This window comes from Alexandromys fortis, unplaced genomic scaffold, assembly GCF_014885135.2.
Source record: "Alexandromys fortis isolate MF-2015 unplaced genomic scaffold, M_Fortis_MF-2015_v1.1 scaffold_164, whole genome shotgun sequence".
Taxonomy (NCBI): Eukaryota; Metazoa; Chordata; class Mammalia; order Rodentia; family Cricetidae; genus Alexandromys; species Alexandromys fortis.
This window is the reverse complement of record NW_026068047.1, coordinates 2,621,710-2,637,154: the sequence shown is the minus strand read 5'-3', so window position 1 is coordinate 2,637,154 and position 15,445 is coordinate 2,621,710. Positions and strand designations below refer to the sequence as shown.

The window sequence follows — 15,445 nt, the reverse complement described above, 5'->3', positions numbered from 1 at the left end:
ATACACAAAATCACAATGACTAAAGAACAAGCCTTTAAACTGATATAAAACTTAATCAGAGGAAAGTTTGTGATAAGTCTTCAGTTTTATTCTGGAAGACTAAAAATATTCTAGAATGAAACTTTGATTGTCATGTACAATGCAGTGGGGGAAGGGCAATGACTGTGTTCTCACTTGGCTTAGATAGAAACTATGCAATACTTCCATTAATTCTCTTCTCTTTTACTGTAAATTCACATTTCCAAAACCAAAAGGGCAAAAAAAAAAGTGGAAGAAGTGACATTAGTATGTGCAAGTAGGACTTGGGAGGAGGTTCAGTTGCCAAAAGTGCTTGCCACAAAGTGGAGGGCCTGAGTTCAAATCCCCCGATCCATGTAGAAGCCAGACATGGAGAGAGCACTTCAACAAGCTGATGAGCAAAACCAAGAGAATTCCAGAAGCCTGGAGAACAGCTAATGTGGGTGATGCCGTGCATCTCAAACAAGGTGAAAGGCAAGAACCAATACTTTTTTTAAGTCTTAAAATGTGTGGGTAGCCAGGTGGTGGTGGTTCACACCTTTAATCCCAGCACTTGGGATGCAGAGGCAGGTGGATCTATGTGAGTTCAAGGCTAGCCTGGTCCACAAGAGCTAGTTCCAGGACAAGCTCCAAAGTTACAGAGAAACCCTGTCTCAAAGAATAAAATAAAATAAAAAATAATCAACACATGTGAAAGTAAAAGTCCAAAAGTCCTTTACAGATATTCAAACAAATAAATCCTCAATATTTTAATCAGAATAAATACTACTAGGAGTTATTAAAACTGTACCTCGCTGAACTGTGTGAAACTATTCTTACCAGTGTTCTTAAACACAACGTGAGTTGGCCTGTCCTTCATTAGAAGATCCAAAGGTGACAATCCTTCTTTATCTTGTAAATACAAGCTAACACCATGCTACAAAATAAAAATACATATTATGGATTCACTCCAAACCAGTAACTTCTGCATAAGAACCAAATGATCAACACGTTAAAAAGAGAAAAATAACCATGTAATAATTATCTGTCATAGCTACATACATTTGCGCTGATATGTAAAAGAACTAAAAATTATAAAATGTTCAATTATTGGTAGTACAAGAAAAGAAATAACATTTTAAAGTTTTGGTTTGGTTGTGCGTATGTACACATGTGTGTGTTCGCATGTGCGTATGTGCATGTGTATGCTGGTGCCCACTGATGTCAAAGTGGACATCAAATCCCCTAGAGCTGGAATTAGAGTGAACCACCCAATGCGGGTGCTGAGAAATGAACTCCAGTCCCCTCTTAACTGCTAAGTCATTTCTTCAGGCCCGAAGTAACATTTTAAATCAAAGAGAAGTACATAAGATGGTTTTTAAAGTGAAATACTTCTCCACTGTGGAACACCTAGTGGCTCTACTGAGAGGCAGAAGAACATTTGACAGGTAGGGCCAAGTAGATACTCCTCCCTCTGGTCCTGTACTACTGGTAAAGAATGCTGGTTTCCTCCTCTTTGTTGCTCTGTAAATACCCAAGGTGAGTAGAGTGCTCACCACAGACTCCTGGTACTGCACTAGCACAGACCCAAAGCAATGGGACAAGGAGTCTGAAATCTCCAAAATCACAAACCAAATAAAATTTCTTCATCATAAGGTAATGTACCTCAATCATTTGTTATAATGACTTAGAACCAAACAGATAATGTAGATCTGATTGCATAGAAGTATCTACATCTTTAGGCATGTCTACAAACACACTCACTTTTTACAGTCAGATTTCAAGTCTAAAAACATACAATAGAAAAGACTGCACAGCAATGGCAGTGTGTGTGTGTGTGTGTGTGTGTGTGTGTGTGTGTGTATGTGTAGTCAGGGCTTGTCTCCTACAATGTGATCATCAGTGCCCATCTCTTCATCTCACCTACCCTGGTCTTAAAAGAAGGGCACTCTGAGAGGTACAATATTCCAAACTATAAACACGACAAATGAGAACTCAGTAACTCATATCATAGCTTATCTTGTAGGCGTTACTGCTAGACCTTACTTACCGCAAGTATCTGAATCATCCGAAACAGCAAGACTTTGGACTACCATACTTCATAACGTATTTATCTTGAATGCTAATGGTACATGTTGAGCAAAGTATATGCCACTTATTTAAGATCAATTCTTTCTGTATATATCCCCCAAATGAGTAATTTACTAACTAGCATTGAAGTTTATAGCAGGCTTAAGAGCCTGAGTATTTTATGACGGTCTTCTACAGGCAACAGATGGGCTTTATACAGGATTTCATCACAGAACACTGATGCTCCCGGAAACACTAACATCTGTTTTTATTTTGACTATGTAGTCCTAAAACAGTGTAAGGTAAAAATTATTATTCCTGGGGTTTAGAGGAAGATAAGATTTCAGATTGATTATTCTAATTAGTTTATAGTTATTCTAGTTTGATTTTGTTTACAGGTCTACAGTCACATGGTGTTCTGGTTGTCTCCTCTGTGGAAATCTTTTCACTTATGTTACCACTGTTGGTCTCTATTATGTGCAAACCCTAACACTACAATATTTTTAAAGCACTTTCCATTTATATTTAATTATTTCATTTTTGCCTATCTCTCCATACTACTATAAAAACTCAATCAAAAAAGAGCTCAGTCATGTTCACTGCAATGTCTGTAATGCACAGCTCACTCTATAGCATATATCATATACTCAAAAGATATTTGTTCAAAATACTTTGCAGTTAGTGTGTCATTCAACCCATGCAATTTTGAAATTCTATTAGGTTTTCATAACAATAGAAAAATATCAAAGCAAGTTCTTCCAGACCAGTGAGTAAACAGCACTATAAAAATACAACGGCACCAGGCGTAGTGTTGACTTCTGACTGCAATCCCAGTCAGGAGGATTTACAGGTTTGAATTCAGCTTAGGAAACTAAACAGGATCTGGTCTCAAGATTTAAAAAAAAAAAAAAAAGAAAGAAAGAAAGAAAAGAAAGAAAGACTAAGTATAATCCAGCCAGGGAGTACTTCCATACCTTGTGTGAGGCCCTAGGCTCACCCCAGGACTACAAATGAAACAATTTAAAGTACACTGCAACAGATGCAGAAGAATCCTATAAACATAAAGCTTTTGGCATTCAATCCCATTATGGAATAAAGGTGTCAAAGCAAAGTCACCTAAAATTGCTACCTTTATTGTAGCTTTATGTAGGCAAAGAGTTTCTGCTAAGGTCTCTTTGGCAATCAGGGGCTGATAGTATGGACAGTATGGGTGTGTATTTATTGGGAAATTTATTTTGGCATTTGACATAAAATTTCTATGGTTCTGAAGTTTTATCAGATGCAAATTCACTGAACCTGCACTTGTGGTTATAGTGTTTTACTGTCAATGAGTAACACTTAAGGTACTATGGTGGCCATCAGAGAACTGATGTGATGCCCTCAATGAAGTCCTGCACCCCTTGTCACTGAAAGGAGAACTGCAAAGGAAAGGACAGGCTGAGCAGGTATCTCACAGCATGAGAATACTGAACAATTCTGGAAGAACATTTTGGTAGAATTGTTTTATCAGTGAAAACTCACTATCTATCAGTGGTCAATAAGGCTCTGATAATAAGACAGAAGCTAAGCAAGGCATCCAAAGCACAATTTCCTAGCTTCTCACGAACAATATACACCACACTACCATGAATATCTAAAGCAAATCTAAGTCCAAAATTCAGGCCAAATCACAGCTGTTTCAAATGGAAGCCCTAAATATAGACACATGCCTAGCAACCTTTCAGACAGAAGAAAACCAAAGAGCCCTCAAAAGTTCAACAGAATTAGCAGCAATGAATATCCCTGTCAAGGATTCAGAGGTAAGACTGGGGCCAACTAATGTTTCAATTCTTTAGCTTTCCCTACAGGGTGAGAAAAGGAGTTAGTGATGCACCTTACAGAAGGGGGGCAGATATGAGGAAAGACTACAACTCCCCTTTTGTAGACATGACTGATGCTCCATGCTTGGAAACATATCCAAGATGACTCGGTAAATAGACCACTTACACAATTTAGTTCCAGAAAAAGGATATTACACTACCAGCATACATTAGAAATTATTTTGATAAGAATGTTACAAAAAAAATCCTGCATAATTATTTTTTAAAAATTCCAACAGATGGAAATACTAATAGTAAGACTCCTAATTTAACTACCAATTGCTTAAAGATAGAAAGACTTATTTAGCATCTTCTGGGCCTGCATAAACTTGACAAAATGCATATATAAAGCAAAGTTACATATTTAGAATGCATGACTCAGTATTTACTAGTGCCGTAACACTGAGTACTTCTCAAAACACTTCATAATTTGGCTACTCACAAAAAAAAAAAAAAAAAAACCTAGATGGAATCCACTGTGTAAGGAAATTTCATATAAATTAAACTGATTTTAATTATCAAATTTTTAAACTAAAAGCATTTTATTCTAGTTAAACAAGTAGATATATTATTCAAAACCTTTATTCCTATCCCTAACTGATACTCAACAATCAGAACCCTGGTAAAGTAGTTACTGATAATTTAAGTCATTTTTTAAACACCTGAAGATATTATTTTAAATTTTTCAGTGGAATTACATTAGACTGAAGTAACTTTAACAGTGGGTTTCACTGTAAGCAAGCAGAAACCTAACATGAAAAGAAACAAGTGAAGACATAACCAATCACGGGCACCAGTTAACCTCTAATAAGGACTCCATTCTGCCTACCTGCAGAAGCAGTTCTCTAAGCCTCTTCGGGTGAGAGCAGGGATTGGACGTGGAAACCTGAGCCTTGAAAACACTAGCTGCTAGGCAAGTGTTCCACCCCTAAGCGACATCTCCACATTGAACATCTCTGGTTTTAAGTGCTGCCCAATTCATAAATCATAATTTCATAAATCATAAATTCAAATAAACTGTGTTCAAGGTTTTTCCTGACAGTTACCATACAGTACACATAACATAAAATTGCACAATAGCTTATTATATGTTGTGAGCTTTAATGTCTATTTGAAATTTTACATAAAATGTGCAAATAAATAAGACATATGGGATTTTAAATCTAAAGATAAGTTAGAACAGTAAAAGCATCAAACACATATAAATGTCTCCTAAAAAAATACAACATGAAATAGATTAAGAAAATCACATGCCTGGGGGAAGGACTTGGTCCTGCCTCAACTTGACATGCCAGGCTTAGTTGACTCCCCACAGAAGGCCTTACCCTCTCTGAGGAGTGGATGGGGGTAGGGGGAGAAGGGAGCAGGAGGAGGTGGGAGGGGAACTGTGGGTGGTATGGAAAATAAATTAAAAAAGAAAAAATAAAAATAAATAGATAACAATTTAAAATTTAAAAAAAAAATCACATGCCTAAACTCCAGCCAGAGAAACAGATCAGTGCCCTGCTCTGCCAGCATCAGAGACGCTTCCTCCTGCAGCAGACAGAAACAAATACAGAAGAGACTCACAGCCAGACAATATGCAGAGAGTGAGAGATCTTGGAACACTCAACCCTAAATGGGAAGTCTCCATCAAATCCCTCCACTCAGGGCTCAGGGAACCCTGTGGAAGAGGAGGTGAAAAGAGTCTAAGAGCCAGAGAAGATGGAGGACACACGGAACCATGACCATCTAGACAGAACAGATCAGGCACGCACATGAACTCACAGACATTGAGGCAGCATGCACCGGGCCTGCAACACACCAAATGGGGCCCTATAGATACATCCCCATCCCTAGCTCAGAATCTAACCCCAACTGACAGTCACCTGCAAATTTGGTTTGCTTTAAGGGAGTCTCACTGGGGAATGAAATTTCCCTTCAGGGCAGGCTATAGGTTCAATAGTAGATGGCCAAGAGAAAATTAACTCAATAGTAACATTGGAGATTCTTTGTCTCATAATGTCATATCCATCATGTCTGGACTTTTTAAATTTTACCTTTATTTTTTAATTTTGTTTTATTTATGTTTTTCTATCATTTTACTCTTCAGGTCCTTTGTGAATATATTATAGACTCTAGTGGTGGTGTTTTATGGGATTCCTGAGTGCATGAACAAGGGGGTCTCTGTTTCTTTGTGCCTGTTCTTGGGCTCTTTTCCTTCTGCTTATTTCGTCTAATCGTACTGTGTTAGTTTTTGTTTTATCTTATTATCCTTTTTTTCCCTCCTCTATACCAGAGGGGGTGGCATGAGGGTTTCCCCACTTAGTCTTCTTGTTTTGTGCTCTTTTTTTAATTATTTTTTATTTAAGTTTTTTTTTTCATCTTACATACCAACCACAGTTCCCCCTCCCTCCCTCTCTCTGACTGTTCCCTACACTTCCCTCGCACCCAACCCTCCACCCACTCCTCTTATTATACTTTATTTTATTATTATCCCAGAGAAGCCTGTTTGTTTTCTTTCTTTCTTTTCTTGGGTTTTTGTTTTGTTTTGTTTTGTTTTTTTCCAAGACAGGGCCTCACAGTATAGCTCTGGCTAGAACTGTCCAGGTTAGCCTCAAACTCACAGAGATCTGCCTGCCTTTGTCTCCCAAGTGCTGGGAATAAATGCATAAACGTGGGATTCAAGGCATGGCTTATTTATTTTAAATAAGAGACAGAAGGGAACTGGATCTAGACGGGAGTGGAGACGGGGAGGAGACAGGAGGAAGGGAGGGAGGGGAAACCATAATCAGGATTATAGAGAAAAATGCTATTTTCAATAAGGAAAAGAAAAAAGAAAAATGCATGACTAAATAAGATTTTGAAATAAACTGATACTTACCTTTAACAGAGACCAAACGCAGTCAATATGTCCATAGAAAGTGCTCCTGTGCAGTGCTGTCCAGCCTGACTCCTTGTCTTTCACCAGCAGGTCCACGCCTTTCTCAATAAGCCAATCTAACACTCCTTTCTTCCCGCAGGAGGAGACCAAGTGCAGGGCATTCCGGCCAAAGGCATCCTTGACAGCTACAGCATTGTAACAGTGAGTGGAGAGGAAGGCCTTGATCTGGTTCTCACTCCCCTTTGTTACCACAGAAAGGACATCCAAGGCATGCTTCAGGGATCGACATTTTGACGTGCAGTCAGGAGTGGCAGAATCCATCCTAAATGCTTTTATATTGCTTACTCCTTCAGAACAGTCACTGAAGTAAATTTTAAAAATGAAAAAGCGAGGACCCAAAGATATTATTCAGGAAGAATTATCGAGAAGATATGACCCTTTGGGGTTATAATTTAAATATTCACAACAATTATATAAAACTATATATCTTTGTATAATCTTTTGGCACTTAAATCAAAAAATTATAAATAGTTCTATAAAGTTCATATCAAATACAAGTTCCTTTTTTAAAAAAAAATCCCAGTTTATAAATTATTTCTGAAGTCAAGCACCAAGGGGGAGTGAGGAGGGGAACTCCCCCTCCACACCGTCTGAGCCTTTCAAATATCCATAATTGCGAGGGTGACCTGCAGGAAAACAAAGCAAAAACAAAATCACAAATATAACTCTCTTGAAATATTTTACAATGTAAGCAACTCCACTCTCATTCATTTAAAAAAAAGGCTACAACTTTCATTATCCCAAGTATTTTTACCTCTATAAAGTACGTCCTCAGAAGCTATAAACACTTTTATATGTATGATCTTCAAGAGAATATCTTCCAAAAGGTCATCACCTAAAACTACATCATAACTGTTAACTAAAACAACCAATACTTCACCGGTTACTCCATTTGACTTTAGTCATGGTAAGAAATGTGTCTTCTCACCTGAATGGCCCCTTGTCGTGGGGGAAATAATTAAACTAAAGGTATCAGAAAAACTGGAGAGCTATCTGAAAAGAAATAATTTTTAACACGTTACACCTATATTAATATAAATCTTTGTTTTATATACAACATTTGAAATGCTGAAATGAAACAATTGGCAAAGTATAGTTAGCTAGGTTAGCTACTGGCAATGGTTCAATCCCAACAACTGTCCTGCCACAAAGATTTTAGTCAGTCAACACTGAGTCTTGAACCATGGTTCCCAGGCTTTATATTCATCAATAATTAAGAATATAATTATATTTTAAAACAAATCTAATCACCTACTACCGTAATATATTCCAAACAAAATAAAGCAGAAAAACAAACAAAAACCACTGTCTCACATGTTACAGTTTTACCTAACAGTATCGACAGTCTCATCCAACTGCGAACCCTGGGAACTACAGCAATCAGCCTGACAAGCTATGTTCACTGCTGTAACCACGGCACAAATGTTATGGAGTAAACACTTTCTGACTGGACTTAAGGCTTGCTCCATAAGACAGAACTCACATCTGGTACCATTAATGGGGCCAATTAATGGTTGGTTGAGTCATAGGTTCAAGCAAAGAATCCACTACTACTATCCTGCTAAACGAGACCACCATTAAACCAACTTCTAAGGACTTCTCATTATACTCATAGATCAGCACATCTCTCAACCTTTATCAGAGAAGCTTCTTTTAGCAAAAGACAATGATTAACACAGAGACCCACAACCCATCCGCATGCAGAATAAGAGACTGTGGAGTGCTCAGATATTTGATCCTATCCTCCCAAGGCTCAAGGATCACTGTGGATAAGGATGTGAAATAGTTTTAAGAGCCAGAGGTAGTATACAACAAAACAATGTTTTTCTGGACACAACACGATCGTTGCACATATGAATTCCCAGCAGCTCTGACTGCATGCACAGGATCTGAACCTGATAAAGCCAGACAAAATCCTAGCATGGGGCAGGGAGGTAATCATGAAGTCACTTCCCTAGCTAAGGACAATTGATGGTTGTTAGGAGAAAGTCAGTTTCATGAGGAGTGTGGCTCCTGAGAGGCCATCCATGCTCCAGGAGGTGGCCATGTGCATACAGGCAGCAGTAAGTTGTCTAAAGTGGGTTAAAGGGGAAAAAAAAAAAAAAGACATTAAAGGGGAAGAGAGAATGGTGACAGGAAGGACAGGGAAGGGATTAGGGAGAAAAGGGGAAGAAATGGGGGATAATCAAAAGACACTGTATGTATGTAAGAAATTCTCAAACAACAAAAAAAATATCCTTGGAAGCCTAGGTAGAGAGTTTCAGATGAGCAGTAAGAATTTGCGGTGGTATGAATGATCTCTGTGAGCCACCACCACCTGGATTGGTTTCTGTATTGATCTTGGGTAGCCCAGGGTAGCCTTGAACTCAGAGATCCATCTGACTCTGTCTCCCAAATCCTGGAATTGAAGGTGTGTGTGTCACCATTACCTGACCCCTAGTGGCTTTAGCTTTAACTAGTCTTCGGGCAGTATTTTTTATCAAAAGACAAATAATATATCAGTACACTGCATCTTTACTAATTTAAATGTTACAAGCTACAGATTATGAGTCATAATCAAAGAGAAGTTTTTATAAGCCCAAACATATTTTTTAAACATAAGCATTTACAATGGTTAGGGCATTTAGGTCTATTAATATTGTAATCTAATGTTCTCATATATTCTCTGTGCATAGAAACTTGGTCCAATTCAATAGCTCGTTTTAATAAAAGAATATTTGCCCAAAATTTAAGGAAAAAGTAATGATCTGGGTGTGACAAAGAATTACTCCCGTGTAATAAGAAACTAGTTTTTCATTGAAAGCAACAAGTCATACCGACATCCTTTAATAGGTATATTCATTCAGTCTAGAATTTTATAATCCAGAAACATCTTGAAAGTTAAAAATGAAGTGAAATCATTACACAAAAATTAGCATATTGAAAGTCCGTCAAACGAGCTTTATTAAAAATGAAAACCAACATATCCAATTAATTTTTGTCTTGAAGCTGCGATGTGACTTAAGTTTTGCAAAAACTTTCTTCGAAAACACGTTTCTAAAAAAGAAGTTCTGTCCACATATACCATGAAGTAGGTCTCTAAAACACTAAAAACTAATGAAAGTAATTCAACCAAGAAGGGCGAAACTGACCAAAAACGCCTGCGATTGTGCATTAGGAAGGTAGTTTACATTATCTATTAAAAAAAAAATTAAAGCACCGCCCTTATCAGTACTTCTGACAAACTTCTTGAAAAGTCCTACTTCAAGGTAGTTGGGACTTTGCTCCTTGAAAAACATCCCCTCTGGCTAACACAACTCCAGTTTTCTGACTACGTTAGCACGTCAGATAACGGAGTCAAGATACACGGCCAATGGTCTGGGTTAACCATTTCCCCTCTGAACTAAATCCCCTTGCAATCTGACAGCCCCCAACGAAAGGGGTCTTTATCCTATCTCTGCCTTTCCACCCAGCAGCAAATCTTCCTGCGAGCCCCCGCGTCAACTCAAACTCTGTAAACTCCACTCAAGCTTTAAGGGACAAGGGCGCCTCTATAGGAAGGGATCCAAGGGAAGTGACGCCAGACAGCTCTCGGAACTAGACGGGCAGCGTCGCCGGAGGGCGTGTCGGGCGGCAGGGCGACGTAGCACTTCGTGGGACCAGGCCATTCATTAGCTGGAGGGGGCGGCGGGGCTGCGCTCCCAGGCCACCCGGCCGTGCCACGCGGCGCGAAGCTCGAAGCCACCCCTCCGCGAGTCCCCTCCCCGGGCCCTGCTCCCCCCCGCCGGGCTGGCAGGACGCCGTCGCCTCCGCCCTCACCAGTCGCTAGTTGAAGGTGCGCCGGGGGTCTCCGCTGGGAAAACGCACGGCCGCACAGGGACTCATCTTCAGTGAAGGCGACCGGGGACAACGAAGGGAGCCAGGAACCGGGCTGCCTGAGTCGGCTCCGGAGGCGGCTGCAGCGACAGCCGCGAATGCCGGCGCCGGGACGGGGTTCGGGGGACCTGGGCTAGAGCGGGCGGGACTCGGGAATAAGACGGGTGCTGATTGGCTAGAGTTCGTGTATGCCCCACAGTGATTGGTCGGGGCTTGCCCACAAGGCCTAGCGTGGCAGCTCCTCAGCTGTGGCCTTCCCCTAGCGTCCCAGAGGAACTTGACCCTACCGGCCTTGGGGCTGTGGACACAAGCTGCCGCCTTGGTCTTAGAGCTAGTTAGTGACCCTCTCGGTGCCAGACGTCATCCTGGTAGATCTGTCTCCGCGCAGGTCGAGACTCGGAAAGGAGGATAAAGCTGGGATGGAGGAAACAAGGACCAGGCTGAATGCCCAAGCACCCGTCACCACTCAGTAGAAGCATAGGCATCTTAGCAAAGTTGCCTCCCGTACCCCTAGCACTGGGGTGACTGGAAAACCAGAGGTGTCCTCTCCCCAGGAGTCGGCCCTGCTCCTCTGTGGGCCCCTGTCGTACCCGGGTTGTCTGAGTGTCACTTCCTTTGTCAGAAGGCAGCATAGCTTTTTCAGATCGCCACTGTGTGACCAGCTGCTAGTTTGAATCCCATCACTCGGTACCTGAGGCCAGGCTTGCAGTAGGTTTTCTCCCTTTAACTCTTAACTCTAAGGCCATTTTAAAAGTTGGAAACTCGTAAGGAGGAAAACAAACCAATAATAAGTTCAGAATGGGAAACATACTGCTGCTTCAGACTGATAGACGCGCCTTAGTAAACGTGTTCAGGGAGGAGTAGCATGACTCAGAAAAAAACACCACTAGGAGTTGGTTGAACCTCTGCCATGTTTGAGTTGCTGTATGAGCCACCAGCGCTATTAAACCAAGATAAATTCGGTATCTTCTTACACTGGCTCAGCCTGATTACCTGTTTTGTAGACTTTCTAGGACGTTAAATTGCTAGATTAAAGTGAAGGTGAAATGAAAACTGAGACCTAGCTCCCCAGATCTCCCAGTACAAGGACTTTTTTTTCTTTTCCTACTTCCTACTTTGACGTGTAACAAAACCCAGTCTGTGTTGTATAAACAATGACTTGAAGTTCTGTATGGTAATCACACACCGACGAACAAAGAAGCCCAGTGATCCAAAACTAATAATGTAAATAAATGTGCTGAGCTGGGTTCACATCTTTTATCTGTCTCTTCCTTAGATCTGAGTAAAGTCATTTAGGCTTTCTGGAGCCTTATTTCCTCATCCGCAAAGTGCATTTGACTTGGTGAGACTGTATTGATAGCATTGAATAGAGTGCCAAACACAATAATACCACACACACACACACACACATATGCATGTGCGTATGAGCTCGCGGCTAATTTTTATACATAACGTGTGTACTTAGCTGAATTAGTCTTAAGTGTTCGTTCATCTAGAAGTTGCCATGTCTTGTAAACATTGGGGGTACAAAATGTTTACATAGCCATAATCCTTATAGGTAAGAATTAAGAGCAACTTTTACAAATATGTGGAAAGATATGCTACAGTACTACAGAGTTCATCTGACTTCCCAAAGAAATGACAAACTAGGTCAGAAGTAGAAGGTAACTAGATGAAGGAGAAAAAGAAAGAACATAGTCATGCCAAGGAATGTATTTGAAGTTGGAGATGGGGCACGGAACTGGTCCTGCCTCAGCAAGTAGCAGAGGAGAAAATATTAGAACACTACTTACAAAGTAAAACTTAACCTGCCACAGTGGTCATGGTGCTGACCAAATTGAGAGATACTCTGACGTAGTGTTATTGTTCCTGGCACAAACAGCATAAGTTTCATATTTTTGTACGCTGTTGGTCCCGAAACGAGTGCCAGTTCGTGGCACCAATAGGTGTCATAAATGTAGTGGTTACAGGTGGCCCTGTCAGTTCAGAAACTCCGTGCTAATGAAAACGTAACCTTTTACTCTAGACTGAAAGCAAACTACCCATCTTTAACCCGAAGGTGAAAATTAACCACACTATACCAGAAAGTAAATATCTGGCTTACCTTTGGATGAGACAAAAAGACACTGCTCCAACTCTTCTATTTTTTGTTGTTTTTTACCCATCTCTTTTGCTCTCCTCTTTTTTTATTTTACTGCGGGTTCAGCAATATAAGTATTTTTCCCTTTTATGCCTTTGTCTAAACATTTATGGTTGGTTTGTTTTGTTTTGTTTTAACCACTAGGCAATCTTTTTCCTATTGAATTTCTGTTGCTCACTTTTTATCTTTATAATATACTTTTAGTAATATTTTTGATTTTATCCTATTAGTTGTAAAAGCTTATGTTTTCTGATTTTATTTCCATTCTTTATCTAATACAGTATTAACTATAAGTAACTTTATCTCATACCAGATTCTACATTCATTTTGCCATTTTCTGTTTTATGTCATTGGTGATATACTACTGAGATTTAATTGATTTTTGGTATATTTTTATATTTCAGTTTGGTGTTGCTGTTCCAATAGTTTGCTTTTCCTCTCTAAGTAGTACTTGGGCACTCAGGAGAAGGATTCTCTATAAGAAAATTCTCAAATACAGCTAAAATACATTGAGAGATAGCCCAACGAAGGGGTGTAAAAACCATATCATAAAAAGACAAAAGAAACATGAAAAACACAGCAACTTAACTCCCTTAGAGTCCCTTAGCAACTATAATTCCTCGATTATTGAATCCAAAGATACTGAAGTTGGTACAATGTCAGCTAAAGGTTTTAAAAGGTTACTAGTAAAAATATCAGGGAACTTAAAGAGGATACAAACAAGCAGATGCATTGGATCTTTACCTAGAGAAGAAAGTAAGGGACACAGAGGGGGGGGAACTCAACAAAATGGATGAGAAGCAAATATAGATTTAAAGGTAGTGCTGAAGAATAATTTTCACCAGTCAACTTAACCAAGCTGGAGAAAGAGATCAGAGATGGAGGACAAGGTAAAGGATTACTGCATCTAAATATCAATAAAACAAAAATAAATAAGCATAACCACAACATTCAAGGGCTCTGGACTATAGTCAAGAGACCAATCTGAGGAATCTATGGATAGAAGGAACTGGTAGAAAAATTAAAAATCTAGAAAATCTACTCACTGAGATTTTCTCAATTCTAGAGAAAGAAATGGACTCTCAGACACAAGTAAATTAGAACCATGAGTAAACTTAACCAGAAAACAACTTTTTCATGGCATTTTATACTCATTCATGTTGAAAACAAGACAAAAACTATTAAAAAGTGGTAAGAGATAAACTCTAAATCATCTGCAAAAGCAAGCACATCAGAATTGCGTCACTATCAGATGAGCAGCCCTAAAATCCAGAAGAATTATACTTTTCAGGACCTGAAAGGGAAAACTCTCAACCAAAATTTTTACATTTCGGAAAATTGTCTTAAAATTGATGGAGATGTAAGGAAGTACTAAGACAAACACAGAATACTATGGTTCTTCTGTTTGTTTGCTTGTTTGTTTTGGCTTTCAAGAAAGGGTTTCTCTGTAGCTTTGGAGCCTGTCCTGGAACTAGCTCTTGTAGACCAGGCTGGTAATACTATGGTTCTTGATCACCAATCTGCAAATGATACTTTATGAAAATACTATACATAGAGGACAAAGATAGACTTAAGCACAAAACCAAACATGAGAGGAATTACTTAATGAAGGGTAAGAAGGAATCTATCATGTCCAACATAGTAACCAGCACACTCCTAATACAGATAGGATTGAAAGATATCAGGGGAGAGGCAGAAAAACCTCTGCCATGGAATTAACTAGACAACCCAATAAGAAAGTCATAGGACTTAATAAACATCTCTATAATAATTTTAAATATAAATGATCTCAACTCACTAATAAAGAGATGCTGCAGACTAGCTGGCTAGTTTTTTAAAAAGAAAAAAAAAACTAGATTTGGTTTTAAAAAAAAAACTATATTTGATTATCCACTGTCTCTAAGAAACACACCTCACTGGTAAACACCCAGGAAATCTGAGTCAAAGTATAGAAATCAGTTTATCAAATGAGTGGAAGTTGAAAATAGCCTGGTATAACAGCACTGACATATGGTAGAATAAATTTTCTTTTAAAAAAGATATTTTTAAAGTCTGCTATATATCAATAAAGGATACAATTCATCAAGGTCTAAGTACCATCTATATACACACAGGGAAGTGTAGGTCTCACCTTTCATCAAGGAAGTTTTATTTTGCAACAGATGAAGACCATCACAGAAATTCTCAGCTGGTCAAAATGCAGCTGGTCAAAATGACTATGGAGTGCCCATACGCAACTGATATACACAAGGAATAAGCCTTTTCCTGAGGCTTAGAGAACATAATGGAACAAGGGGTGGAAAGAAGGTAAGAGCCAGAAGACCAGAGCATCTGCTATGTATGACAAGGTGTTGTACGCATGAAAACTTGACAACATACTCAAAGAAGAACAGCACAATGATAACTCCAGTTGACACATGAACATGGTCAGAAAAATCGTTCAAGGTCCTACCACTAGATAATTGCTACAGCAATTAATGACTACTAAGTGAAGAATAATCGGGCTTATCCATAGATGAGGAGCTGATTGATTTTCTAATCCCAAGTGATGAGTCCTAACAAATCACACACACACACACACACACACACACACACACACAC

At 39.3% G+C, this 15,445-nt stretch overlaps 1 protein-coding gene across 2 annotated transcripts in view; it reads right to left on the bottom strand.

The window, feature by feature from the left end:
* Window positions 1-11,913, bottom strand: part of Ibtk (inhibitor of Bruton tyrosine kinase) — a 68,026-nt gene extending 56,113 nt beyond the window's left edge. For both annotated transcript variants that reach the window (XM_050118897.1, XM_050118898.1), the window contains exons 1-3: window positions 10,648-11,913; window positions 6,790-7,475; window positions 838-934 (exon numbers count right to left, since the gene is read on the bottom strand). In XM_050118897.1, coding sequence (XP_049974854.1) covers window positions 838-934; window positions 6,790-7,110 — 418 coding nt within the window. In that variant the 5' untranslated portion in view covers window positions 7,111-7,475; window positions 10,648-11,913. The remainder of the gene's footprint in view (window positions 1-837; window positions 935-6,789; window positions 7,476-10,647) is intronic.
* Window positions 11,914-15,445: the final 3,532 nt, after the last annotated feature.